The sequence below is a fragment of the Natator depressus genome, chromosome 2 (assembly GCF_965152275.1).
Source record: "Natator depressus isolate rNatDep1 chromosome 2, rNatDep2.hap1, whole genome shotgun sequence".
Lineage (NCBI taxonomy): Eukaryota > Metazoa > Chordata > Testudines > Cheloniidae > Natator > Natator depressus.
The window spans coordinates 232325610-232339889 of NC_134235.1; the positions used below are offsets into that span (position 1 = coordinate 232325610).

The 14280-nt window shown below is 39.8% G+C and overlaps 1 protein-coding gene across 2 annotated transcripts in view; it reads left to right on the forward strand.

The window, feature by feature from the left end:
• WAC (WW domain containing adaptor with coiled-coil) overlaps positions 1-14280 on the forward strand; it is a 116576-nt gene that overhangs the window by 1545 nt on the left and 100751 nt on the right. For both annotated transcript variants that reach the window (XM_074946148.1, XM_074946147.1), the window contains exon 3: positions 237-432. In XM_074946148.1, the coding sequence (XP_074802249.1) occupies positions 237-432 (196 nt within the window). The remainder of the gene's footprint in view (positions 1-236; positions 433-14280) is intronic.

Sequence of the window (14280 nt, forward strand, 5' to 3'; positions counted from 1 at the left end):
CAGATTTTCTTACTGTAGATGCATAATTAAAATTGGGAAGCCTTATGCTACTTGTCTTCCTAAATTGCTGCTATGTCACTAAGATATACCTTAGAAATAATTTTATCACTAAAATTTACACTAGAAAGTGGAAAAGTTTTAAGTATCTTGTACATTTAGAATTTGTATTAGTTGGAAGTAATATTAACTGCTACAAAAATGAAATCCAATTAAAAACATATTCTCATCTCTTGCAGACTCTTAAATACTCATCAAAGAGTCACCCCAGTGGTGGTGATCACCGTCATGACAAGATGCGAGACACCACAGATCCTTCACCACCAAATAAAATGTTGCGGCGATCTGATAGTCCTGAAAACAAATATGGTGACAGCACAGGGCACAGTAAAGCAAAAAGTGTGCATACTCACAGAGTTAGAGAGAGGGATGGAGGTGAGTTGTTTTTAATTGACTTTTATTTAATCAGTAGTAATCTAACTTAAATTTTATTGAAGTAACAAGTGAAACAGTTAAAACTGTCATGACCACAACTTTACATTAAATGACATGCCTTACACCATGGTGAGAAGACTGCACTGAGACCAAAATATAGTGATCAGTTCCACTGGAGGTAATTGCCCTGGGTCTTTTAAACTGAACTAATTCTTTCATGCTTCCAAAAAGTAGTTGATTTCAATAAAGCTACCAAGAGATTAAATAAATGTAATTTTTTTTTAATTGTTGCATTTTCGAGCTCACTTCTAAAGGCCTTGGAAAGAGCAGTATATGGTAATATCTTAATTAGATTACATTTTAGACTTTTTTCATAAGCAAAATATGTTTTTACTTATTCTTCTAAAGACTTTGAAGCATCAGAGTTCCAGTTACTATTAGTCTGTCTTCTGTTGTTCAGTTGTTTAAATTACTCATAATGTGTTTGGAGCATAAGAAAATGCTCACAGGTTAACTTGGATTAATATTTTTCTTTTTTAATGTGCTGTTTTTTTAAAAGTTGCACTTCCATACATGGTATATGAAGTTCTTTGCCAGCCTGATAAGCTTCTGTTCTACACTGCCATTCAAGAGACTGGATTTAGTTTCTGGTTCTACTTAATTGCTCCCTAAGGCACTGATCCTTCAAATACTTTTTTTCTTAACTTTTTATTACCCTGAGTAGTTCCACTGATTTCCATGAGACTTACCACAGTAAAGGTAAGCACATGTGTAAATGTTTGGAGGATCAAGGTCCAATATAGGAGCACTTCAGGGGGTGGGGATGGTATCTGAGTATTGAACACATTCTCTGTGTGTGTAAAAGTAGGAGAAATAAGTTCAAGTCCACCTGGACTGAATGGTGGTTGATGCAGGGCCTCATGGATGTATACAGTGGTGTTGAGGGATAATGTAGTATAGATACTGGAATATCTAAAGGGAACAGATAGCTACTTCCCCGTCTCTTCTCTCCTTCCCCCCTTCCTTCATGGAGTGAAAAATTCAGTGTATTAATAAAGGTTATATAGTGTATTTTTAGTATGTGTAATAAGTAGTCCTAAATGTTTGCGTAAGTGAATATGAGCCCTTCAGAATAAACAGTGTTTATTAAATGACACAAAATGAAGTAGACTGAAGTGATTTTGTGTTATAAAAAAACCTAAGAATTATTTATGTATTCAGAAATCATGTCTAGCTTACAGTCCATAAAAATAGCGTAATTGAGTGAAACAATGTTAAGTTGTGACCAGTAAAGCAAAGTACATAGAACAAACTGGCAGAGCCTACTTACGCAGATAAATCTGTGCTCTGAAATAGTTTATACAAAGATTTAAACTGCATTTATTTTACTTTTGACACCATTAAGATGTATGGGATACTCGTATCATTTTTATTAATTGGAATTAGGTGTTTGAACGCAACTGGAACTTCTTGACTGGGTGTTGCTGTTACATCCATGTCCATAATACCCAATAAATGTAACGGGCTACCTGATTTTAAATACAGGTTAGTGTGTACTATAATTGCATTAAAATATAGTGCTGATTGTTCCAATATGTCACTAATTATACCAGTACAGAAGTAAAGTTATCTCAGTACTTCCCATATATCTCCCAATTTCAGGGTTACAGAAAACTTACTGAGAACATACTGTACTTTATTTAAATGGGTAGATATTGTCAAGTTAGACAGCATGTTTTTAAAAAAAGAACAAAAAAAAACTTTACTAAATGCTAATAGGACCTAGGACTATTAACTGAAGTAAAATTAACAATGTCATTTTCCTCTCCATTATTTTGAATGTGTTTATTCTTTGCATTTCTTAGTTTAGACAGTGAAAATAGACTGGTTTCACTTTTGTATTTATTCATTTTCTAGTCAGTTTCATTATTGTGGTGTTGGAGTGTTTGGATTGGAACTACTGCAAGGGAATGACTACATCTTAATGATTTAGTTGTATGGAAATACTCCCATGATTTTTTCTCCATTAACTTTTAAGTTTTGTTTAAAAAAACAAACAAAAAACCCAACAACATGCACCATGCAACACTGGAGTTTTAAACGTTAAACTAGAAGCCTAAACTCACCCATTCCTCTGCTTTTAAAGTTTAGTTTTAAAAATCACTTCAATTTTCACTCTCCTGGTTTCCAGTTCTTCTTTGAGCAAAACAGATGACTAAGTGATACAGTGTGCTGATGTTTTTGAATTTATTCAGTCCTGAATCTGGTCCAGTATTTTGTGGTAAAGCAAAAATTGACCTAACTTTATTAAGGGCTTATCTATACACAGGGTTTTTTTGTTTTGTTTTTTTTTGTGCCGGTATAATTGTATTGGTTTAGAGACCAATATAGACAAAGTGGTACAACCATCTAGTAGGGATACAGTTATACACATATCAATAAAGCTTATTCCTGAAATAAGATGTACGGATATAAGCACCTTTGTACTGGTATATAACTGCATCTGCGGTAGGAGGTTGTACCACTGTAACTATATTGGTTTCTAATTCATGTGATTATAGTGGTACCAAAAAAACCCCAAACATATAATATGATATAATACGACTAAAGCATGTTTTTATATTAGGTTGAGTATTCAGTCTTTCTGGCAATAGAATAAACCTTACGAGGGTTATTGCAGGCTTTTGACGTACTCTCTCCTCTTATCGCCCAAGGAAAGTCACACGCAGGCTACACTAAAATATATCCACCTTTAAACATGCAGCATAAAAATTTGGCTACACTACCAATGGTAGTGGAAGTGATGTGACTGTGCATCCATTAGTTAAAAAAAATAAAATAAAATTGTTGGAGGGTGACAGAATAAAAGCAAATATTCACCGTGAAGTGGCTAAATTTTTATCTTGTGTTTGTATTCAGGTCCCCACGCGTGGAGACATAGTCCCTGTCCTGAAGAGCTTAAAATCTATGGTGACAAGCAGTGCACAAAATAACTATAGCATACAGCCCATAATCTATTATTTGCTGAGCAGTTTCTTTAGGAGTAACAGATGTGGGTCTTGTGGGGTTATCTATCAGTTCCAGGAGGGGATTCCATGCTTAGGAACAGCCAGCCTGAGGGAGGTGAGCAGTTAAAGCTAGCATTGTTGGCAGGGAAGAGATAGCCATGAAGAGTATTGAAGGCGAGGGGAAGAAACTTGAATTTGACCTAGTGGAAAAGGGGGGAAATCAATAGAAGGATTCAAAATGTGTGTGTCGGGGCGGGGCAGGCCAGGCTAACGGGCAAGGAAAATGATCCTAGCAGTTGTATTTTCAGAGTACTGGAGGGGGAGATAATGAAGCCTGGTGGGTACTTTAGAAGTGGGAATGGGAAGAAAAGATCTGAACTTAAAACAGAGAAAAGAAGTTGCAAGATTTTAAAACTCCTCCCTTGATCTAGGGATTTTGTGAAAAATCACTTCCAGGTCATACCTGAGTGATCGGGAGCATGGTGGTATTGTCATCAATGATGGAAAATGTAAGGAGGCAGAATTTGAGTTTAGATAAGGAGTTCAGTTTTGCCCATGTGTACTCCAAATCTATCTCAATGCAGGTATTAGTTGATAGGAAATGATCTCCGGCATTCTGCTATGCCTAGCTTTATGAGGATCTGTGAAAATCTGTTTGCTTTTTGTCATGTTCTTAGTGTACAGGTGAATAGATGACAGTTCAAATAATAAAATGTTAACAATATTAGTATATACAACATGAAACCTTTTAGGTCATGTACTACATTTTTTCCCTTCACAGACTGATTCAATAGATATTGTCTAGATACTAAAACTTCACTGAAGTTGGATGGGAATAATTAATGTTGATTATGTTTAGTGACTTGTGAACTTAAACAGACTGGAAGAATTTTAGATATAAGAAATTATTGTTCTAAACAGCAGAATGAGATATATTCAATAATATAAAATGCCAAACAAACTAAATCATGACTGAACAGAGGGGACCGACAATAACCATCAAAGCTAAAATGGAATATTTTACAAAAGTTTCTAGATGGGTTTGTGGAGCTTTTGCCGAGAGCTGATATGTCGCAGGCTGCTGGCTTCCCTTGTCTACCAAGAGTCCAGGAGATGCATTGCAAAAAGACACTATATATCTATTGAAACAGCTGGAAACAAGGAGCCAGCTTACCTTCTTGGGGTCCATTGCTATGGAGGAAAGGAAGTGAGCAGCTGGTGGTGTGGGCATTCACCATCTTGGGAGAGAAGAGTAGGTGCTGGGCTGTAAATGCAGATGAGAAGAAAACCAAGGTGTAGGCAGACTGATAGAAACCTGATAGCAGCAGTGCATGTGTGCAAGGGGATAAGGAAATGGGGGAAAAAGTAGACAGCGTTCAATAAACTCAATACATTAAAAGCAGTAAATGTTAGAGAAATATTTTTTTAATCTACAGTGGAAGCAATGTCTTTAGGATGCTGCCCAGTCACAGATGGGAAGGGAGGAGAAGTCTATGTGATTATCAGCGAGAGGGTGGGTGGTCTAGGAAACGCTTCAAAGGCTGTAAATTCTCTCAGCCTTCAAATAGTATAAAGATTTAATTTCTGACTCCAGCAATTCTTGAGATATCGGTTGTTAAGAGTATGTGGAAGTTGGTTGCAAAAATGATTATTTGGCAGATTGAATACAAAAGGCTTCCAAGACCAGTCAACTTTTACAAACATCTGTTCTGGACCAATCGGATTCAGTTCCCTGAATTTTTAGTCCTGTGGGAAAACTTTCTATTGTATATCATAACATTTATTTTCTGATACTGCTAAGGGACATTTTCAGCTTGAAAAAACACATTTTTTTTTTAACCTATTCTTATTATAATTAACACCGATGGTACAGTGTGTGTGTGTGTGGGGGGGGAACCCATCCTTATTTTTTTCACTTTTACTCTGTATTTGACTGCACTTCATAGAATCATAGAAATATAGGTCTGGAAGGGACCTCAAGAGATCATCTAGTCCAGCCCCTCATGCAGAGGCAGGACCAAGTATACCTACACCATTCCTGACAGTTTGTCTAACCTGTTCTTAAAAATCTCCAGTGATGGGGATTCCGCAATCTCACTTGAAAGCCTGTTCTAGAACTTAATTTTCTAACTATAAGGATAGTTTTTTCTGTCTAACCTCAGTCTCCCTTTTTGCAAATTAAGCAGATTGCTTCTTGTCCTACCTTTGGTCAACATGGAGAACAATTGATAACTGTCCTCTTTTATAACTGCCCTTAACATATTTGACGATTGCTACCAGGTTCTCTCCGGAGTCGTCTTTTCTGAAGACTAAACATACTAATTTTCTAAGCCTTTTATCACTTTTGTTGCTCTCTGGACCATCTCCAATTTGTCCATATCTTTATTTTTTTTTAAGCTATGGAGCCCGAAACTGGACACCATACTCCAGCTGAGTCCTCACTAGCACTGAGTAGAGTGGGACAGCAGTTGCTTCCTGTGTCTTACATACCATATCACTGTTAATACAACCCAGAATATTAGCCTTTTTTTGCAGCTGCATCACATTTTTCTCATTCAATTTGAAATCCACTATTGACTCCCATGTTTTCTGCTTGTACGTGCCTTTACTGAATTTTATCATGTTGATTTCAGACCAATTCTCTGACTTGAATTCCATTTTGAATTCCAGTCCTGTTCTCCGAAGTTATTGCAGCTCCTCTGAACTTGGTGTCATATGCAAATTGTATAAACTCTCCTCACCACTTTCCAAGTAATTAATGAAAACGAATAGTAGCAGACCCAGGACTGGCTCTTGCGGAACCCCACTAGACATTACCTCCCAGATGGACAGTGAACCATTGGTAACTACTCTGAGTATGGCCTTTCAGCCAGTTTTTCACCCACCTGCTAGTACTTCACCTCCCTAGTTTGCTTATGAGAATGTCATATATGACTGGTTTCAGAGTAGCAGCCGTGTTAGTCTGTATTCGTAAAAAGAAAAGGAGTATTTGTGGCACCTTAGAGACTAACAAATTTATTTGAGCATAAGCTTTCACCTGTCACCTGACTATGGTTTTACAATCACATTTTTCTAGTTTTAAAAAAGGTCTCTCCCCTGTTATGTGAAAGACCCACACAGAAGGGAAAACTAATTGACCATTACAAGATATCCATTTAAACTTATTTGGGGATGGTAGGGAGGAAACAAGCCAAAATAGGGAAAGAACAGGTTAAAAATATTTAGAGAAGTTAGATTTAGTCAAGTTGGCAGGCCCTGATGAAATCGGATGCATCCGATGAAGTGAGCTGTAGCTCACGAAAGCTTATGCTCAAATAAATTTGTTTGTCTCTAAGGTGCCACAAATACTCCTTTTCATATATGACTTTTTAAAAGCTTTACTAAGATCAAGGTTTCCCCCTTATCCACTTCCCCAGTAACCCTGTCAGAAAAAGAAATTAGTTAGTTTGGCATGATTTGTTCTTGGCAAATACATGTTGGCTATTAGTTACTATCCTTTTATCCTCTGGTGCTTACAAATTGATATTTTGTACCAGTATCTTTTCAGGTATTGAAGTTAGGCTGACTGGTCCTCTTTGGTCCCCTTTTTAAACATAAGTACTGTTTGTGCCTTTTTCCAGCCCTCTGGACCTCTCCTGTCCTCCATGAGTTCTCAAAAATAATCATTAATGTTTCCAAGATTGCTTCAGCTAGTTCCTTATGTACCCTAGGGTGAATTTCATTTAAAAAAAAAAAATTTATGGTTTTGAAGTTGACTGTCTTTGAAAAGCAGTTGTTAAGCTATGATGTAACAGATGGTTAGATGAAGATGAAAATGTGTCTAGAACTGTTCACTTTTGAAATTCATGCAGGTTATCCAAAGTAGTCAGTATTTTTAATAAATTGATTATAGATTTTTTTTCTTGAAATTCAGTAAAATTTGAATTTCTCTGAGTTTTATTTTAATGCATTATTTCGGTAATTCTAGCAGTTAGCTGTAGTATGCTGAGTGTGTAAGTCCCTTTTACCCTTTGAAAAAGGGAAGTAATCTCTTAATACTGGTTATAAACAGGTCTTGCTAAATTTTCTTGCCAGAGGTATTTAAAAAGCATTCCCTGGTGGTTGATGGCTCCTTCATTTCTGCAGAATTCAAGCTTTCTCAGTTTGTTTCTAGCCTGTGTGCTTGCAAAGGAGAGAAGCATGGACATATGGGCTACTGCTTGAGACTGCAGCCCTGTACCTGTGAGCTGTTCTTGTAGCACTCTGAAATAGAGCTCTGCAAATCCGTGGGTATCCGCTTAATAGCCATGGGCCATTTCTGCGCATGTCTCTTATGGTAAGAGCTGAGCAGGCAGCTGTGAGGAACTGCAGGCACAGATCCTCCACCTGCTCTGGGCGGGAGGCCTGGGGGGCAAGGACACTGGGCGGGGGGGCTGCTTGGGCCCCATGCCCAGGGCAAGGGGAGGATTCACCACGGCTCCTCACAGCTGCCCGCCTCGCTCCTTACATGGCTGGGCTGTGGCTCCGAGCCCTCTCCCCTCTGGATCTCCGATCAGAGCTGAGTCAGGGAGATCCACGGTGGCAACTTCGGGGAGCCTGGGTCCCTCCACCTGTCCTGGGTGGAGGGGCTGGGGGGTAGGGACACTGGGCGGGTGCTGTTCAGACTCCCTGCCTGGGGCAGGTGGAGAGTCTGCCGCGGCTTTGCACAGTTGCCTGCCCGATTCTTACCATGGCTGGGCTGTGGTTCCAAGCAGCCCCCCCAACACCCCCTGGTGAGAGACGGGTCTGGGAGAGCCACGCTGACAGCTGTGGGGAGCCTGGGTCTTTCTACCTGCCCGGGGCAGGGACACTGGGTGGGGGGTTGTTTTGGTTCCCCACCCAGGGCAGGTGGAGGGTCTGCCGTGGCTCCCCACAGCTGCCAGTGCAGCTCTCCCCAACCCAGCTCTGGCCATGAAGGGGGTGGCTTAAAGCCACAGCCTTTCCATGTTAAGAGCCGGGTGGGCAGCTGTGGGGAGCTGCGGCAGAATCTCCAGCTGCTCGTGGGGAGGGGAGGGAGAGCGTGTTTGACATCAGCCCGAGGCCATGTCTCTGCACCCCAGGCTCACCGTCCGGCTGAGGGCAGGTGGAGGGTCTGCGACTCTGTGTGGGCTCCCCACAGCTGCCCACGCAGCTCTCCCTGGACCAGATATCTGCAAATAATCTTTGCAGATTGCGGATTGGATGCAGATACATATTTGAGTATCAGCGCAGGGCTCTAGTCTGAAGAAACAGGGAGAGAAGCAGGTGGTTTCCAGGGAGTTGCTCGCTGCTAGATCTATAGCTGCAGGAGCAAATATGCAACATTCTCTACTACCAATATTCTTCTCTTCCTCATGCCTCCGGTACTAAACTGTCTCCCCTGACCTCAGACTTGAAAACTGCCTCATAGTATTCTCAGTTTCTTTCCCCTAAGAAGAAAAACTCATTAGCTGTTTGGTGCCAGTTTACATTTGGGTTCTCTCCTTTTATTGTTTTATTTCCTATTTCCTCTCCTGTTCTCTCTGCTCTCATCATTTAGCTGTCTTAACTTTAAATTGCTGAATAAATCTTCAGGTATGATTCCTGTGGTTAAAACTATGCAAAGCCAGCAGGGAGTATATTGTGTGTTTCTGTCTCTTTACTGGTTTCAGAGTAACAGCCGTGTTAGTCTTTACTGGTGGCAGTTTTGGGCAAGAGAAGCTGATTTTACTGAAGTGTGATGTTAACCTCTGCGAGGCATCTTGTGGCTCCATGTGCTGTAGGTTCACTCTTGATGGAAGTAGTAATCCAACGAAATGCACTGTTGTGTATTTTTTTTTTTAATAGAGTCAAACTTTTATACAAGTTTCACAAGCATCTGCTGGGGAAAAGTTCCAGTATGAGAGTATAGAGAAATTCTCTGTGTTTGTGTGCACGCGCACACGCGTGGTGTTTTCTTATTCTGCTAAAATAGCATTTTGGTGGGGAAGGCTGCACTGGTACTGAATGTCAGGACTCGGCACTCTGATACTTTGGAACTTACATTTTGGCAGTAGTAGTAGTAAATTTTAAAAAAATGTTGGTGTACACAAATATAGTTCTTTAAAAGAGCACGTACTCAAGGGACAGCTGCATTTTATTTTTACATTGAGTAGGATTGATTATCTTCATTTTCTTTTTTATGGTGTCATTGGGAGAGATGATACACTACAGTTTCAGCATTTTTGCTCATGTTGCACATGAAGTGGATATTCTACTGGGAGAATATCATAGAAGTATGTTCTTGTTCTGGTGAAATGTCTTCAGTCTGTTTTAAAAACCAAAGTATATATATTAATAAATTAGTATTTTTATAAAATAGGAAAGTTTTCAGCTCTTAGAACTTCAGCTTCCAAATCACATAACTGATTTTTGTAAGGTAAACTCCCCCCCATTTGTTGTTGGGAAAAACAAGTGTTTTGATGATTTTCTTTGGAAGTTGTATAGTGTAGTAGTTTTGGTTACAGTTAGTTGAGCTCTTGTGTAATGACACATTTTGCAAACCTTCTGTAGTTTAAAAACAGTAGTTCAAATTCCTGAAATCTACAAAAAGAAATCCACTTGTCTATGGGAAGAGGTCCAGGAATGATCAAACAGCAGAGAAAATGTGGCAGTTTTTGCTCTAAAATACATATCTGTTCATCCTTGCTACAAAAACCCACCATGGCTGGTTCCCAGCTGAATAGGGCTATTTCTCACTGAGGAGACAGCTGTCTCTAGGGCTTTCAGTGTACCAACTCTGACCTGCTATTCTGCCTTTTTGCTCTGCAGAACCTCTGTGTTCCTCACCTAGTTAAGAGAACTTCAGTAAGCATGTCGTCAGTCCCTTCATGTTAGTAGTATTGGAATAGTTCTCATGTTTGAAAATGCTGATTTGTCAAAAGCTTTTTAAAAATCTGAACTTAAAAACAGTTCAGAAAAATCTAAGGTATATTGATCTTGAACAAAGGGATCTTGACTCAAGCTTTTTACAAGTGTATTTTTATTTTTGCCGCATATATAAATTTGCTGTAGAATGTTGTACATAGTGCCAGCATGCCAAAATTGTCATGGAAATATTGATTAAATCCCTTCGTTGCCGTACAGTTTTACAGGCATTTTGTGGTGAAGCTTTGAACTACATTATATTAATGAAATAAGACAAAGTTTTTTAGAAAATAGGCAAGATCTAATTGAGTTGGCAAAAGCCAGCAAATTGTGTTGATTTTGCTTTTTTCCTATGGGTTACAAAATGCTTCTGAAACAGAACTTAATTTGCATGTTTTTGCCTGTTTTGAAATGGGAACCATAGTCAGTAGGCTAAATGAATTGAAAGGTTGTGAAATTTCACTATACCTAACTACTTTGAGGTGTCCTGTACTGTAACACTAACTTTAAGACTTGCTCTGTCTTTTGCTTGGTGAATTGTAACAGATTCCTTAACTTTTCACAATAAAATTACAGTGAGAAGAGAAATGTTTCCTTTCTCTAGTGTAAGAAGCACAGTGTAGAAGCCTCTTTATTCATAGTACCCTTGGTCTACACTACAGGGAGGTTGACGTAAGGCAGCTTATGTCACCTAGTTATGTCATTGTGCACACTACAGCCTTGCTCCCGCTGATGTAAGTACCCTACTACACCGACATAATATCTCCACCTCCACGAGAGGCGTAGGGCTTATGTCGGTGTAGTAAGGGCGATGCAGTGTCCATGTAGACACTTATTTACTTTTACTGTTGACTGTCATACTTGCCAATTTCATGGCTACTAGCAGAGCTGCACCTGCCCCCTTTGGAGGCCACCTGCCTCTTGGCTCCCAGTCCAGCTGCTGCCTGGGCTCCCCCTCTGCCAGCTGGATTGCTGTCTGAAGGCTTCCTGCTTCCAGCAGGGAGCCCTGGTACTGCATTGAGGCTTATGGCTGCTCCTTCTCTCTCTCCCGCTGGATCACTGTCTCTGGGAGTCCAGTTGCCTCTCTGGGCTCTCTGCTCCCCACCACAGCAGGGCTCCAGGAGTGGAGTTCTGTGCCTGAAGTCAGGGTGGCTCCTGCTCATCACAGGGGCTGGGAGGCTCCGGACAGTACCTGGGCTCCCAGCGGGGAGCCGGATGGGTGCAGCTGGGCTTCTGGGAGGGAGCTGCCTGTGGTGCTGAATGCCCAGGCTCTAGGCCCCTCACATTGCTTCACTTAAGTTGGTGGAAGCACTCCTGGCGAGGATGCGCTCCACTGACAGAAAGAGGGGTAGTGTGGACATAAACCGCCACAGTAATTACTGTGGTGGTTGTAAATCGAGCTCCCATAGGTTGACTTAACATTTCTAGTGTAGATATGCTGATAGTACCAACCTAAAAATGCCATTAGTCTAGTGCTTAGGTCACTTTACATGCTTTATTTGGTGTTAATGAAAGTTTTCATCAACACCAAAGAGTACCTTTTTTAAAAAAAAGCATCTGTTTTTATGATGCATTGAAGTGTTGTGTGTTTTCCCATGGTCCTGTATTCATCGTAATACACATTTTAATGTTTTTTTAAAATAGGAAAACAGAGCAATTGTGTCTAGCCACTTTTGTTAAATATTATCAAGTCCCCAATGAAATTGGAACTCTCCTGTCCATAGTTGTCAGTACTGGTACAGAAAATAATGGTAGAACTAAAATTATACTAACTTTCTGTTTATCTGACAAGAAATAATTTTAGTCTGATGTGCATGCACCCGGGCTGAAATATTGTTTGTTCACAGAATGACCTGGCTTGAAATTCACCCCAGGCAAGTGAGAGGCTTTTTTCCTGATGAGTGTGTTGGAGGGTGAGATCCAATCAATATTTGCAGAACTTAAGCCTTCATTGAAAACCAAAAACTTAGGATTGCAAAGAATCTCCCAAATGTGGAATGATTCCACATTGTCGTTCTGAAGCTAAAGTTGGTTCCAGTTTGTCTGTTACTGCTCATAGATTTTCTCAAAACATCTGCACAGTGAAATTCACAAGACAGGTCATTTTCACTTCTGCTATTCAGAAAACTATGCATAACTGGAGGGTGTCAAGAATTATGTTTTAAAGCTGTGAACAGCATCAGAGGTTCACATTAATGTTGTTAATGAGGGAGGACCACCTAAAACAGGCTGACTGAGGGAAAGTTGCAGAAACTCTCCTCCTTGCTGTAGTCTAGTGGCTGTGGGAGAGGACAGAGTGAAGGAAAAGTGTTTAGTCCTGTTCACACAGACCTCTACCCCCTGCTTGGTAGCTGGGAACATCTGGACTGAGAAGATGACAGAAATCTTTTTCTTTTCTAGCAGCTTGAAGAGGTTAAGGGTTCAAATTTATCAGGACCCTGTTAACCAGAGGCTGATACAAAAAATAGGACCCTACAGCAGGGTGTACTCCAGTAGAAACTCCAGTAGAAACTTTCAACTTTACCAGTAATGGTAGAGAGGTCTGGGCTTCTCACCAGGTCACTGACATTAGACTTCTCTTCGAGTCTTGTCTGTATCTACCTCTGGCTAATAGATGTTTGGTAAACTTTTCAAGGGTTGTTTTTTGATTGAGTGCATATAGGGACTATAATTTGGGTCCAACTAAATAGTATTTTACATGAAATCTAGGTTACTTTGGAGTTACCTGTCCTTTGCTGTACCTCTGTGAGAGGGGGAAAAAAGACCCAAAGAGATGCTGACAACACTGTTGCAGATTTACCAGTAGCAGAATTCAGTATCTATAACTGCTAATAATTGTGCTGTCTGTGTTGGCCCATGTTTTCTCTATTTATGTTCAGTCTTTAAGAGCAACCACCCTAAAAGCTATCCTGAAAGTTGGAAGTCTAGTCCGTTGTTCTTTAGTGCTTCTTACCTGAAAAGTCATTCTGAATTAAACCACAGATTGATAGCTCTGTAATTCTAATGTATCTTACTTACAGGCATAGTACAGGCATTTTTCTTCAAAGAAAGGTATTTGTTTTTGGCAGTTAATTGGCTTCAGTGAATGGTGCTGTCACTAGGCGTATTTTTTGTTCCTGTTGGGCATTATTGCTATGCAGATTTTTCTGTTGTCCAGTCACTGGGTGACACACACTTGTCACCTTACCAAAATGACTGTACAGCTTTTGGTTTGTTGTGTTATCTGTAGGGATTAAGTAATTTAAAAATATCCACTATTACTTCTGTCATCCAAGATGTTGGTTGTTAATTTTGCCTTTGCCATAGTGCTTCCTACCCAAGGATTTTTTTCCTGTTGAATAGGTCCTCTTCAAAACCCTTTGGGTGAAGAGCTTGTGTAATCCAATTCTTCTGGATTTTTTCCTCCCAACTGTTGGAGTTACTGACTTCAGAGTTGTGGTTTTGATACGGTTTTCATTGTAAACGTGAGTTTTATGTGAACAGTGTGTTCCCTGTGCACGAACTCATCCCTTCCCAGAAAGATTTTTTTTAATACAAAAAACTGCTCACATGTGTAGATTGAGGCACACTCCTACTAGAGTGGGCTCTGTGTGGATTCAAAATTGTCTGACATGGATTGATTGTTTGATCAGAGCATAAACTTTTTGTTTGGAAAGTGAGGTTAATTGAGCAGTTTTAGTTTTTCAGAGTCTGATCATTTTTTCCCCACAGTTCCAGATTTGTTTTACTGTCTTGTTCATTAAAAGAAACTTGATACAAAAAATCTAACTTGTGTCTGCTAATTCTCAAGAGTTATTGCAGCAAATTATTTTCACTGAGTTGGAGTGTAAAAGTTTTAGTCAATTGAGATAATCTTTGTCTACTAAATAACGTATTTTAGAGGTGTGATCGGATGAACATTACAAGTTCTGCTGTTCCTAAACAAAGCTTTCATTTAAGGGTTTAGACCTCTCTTAGC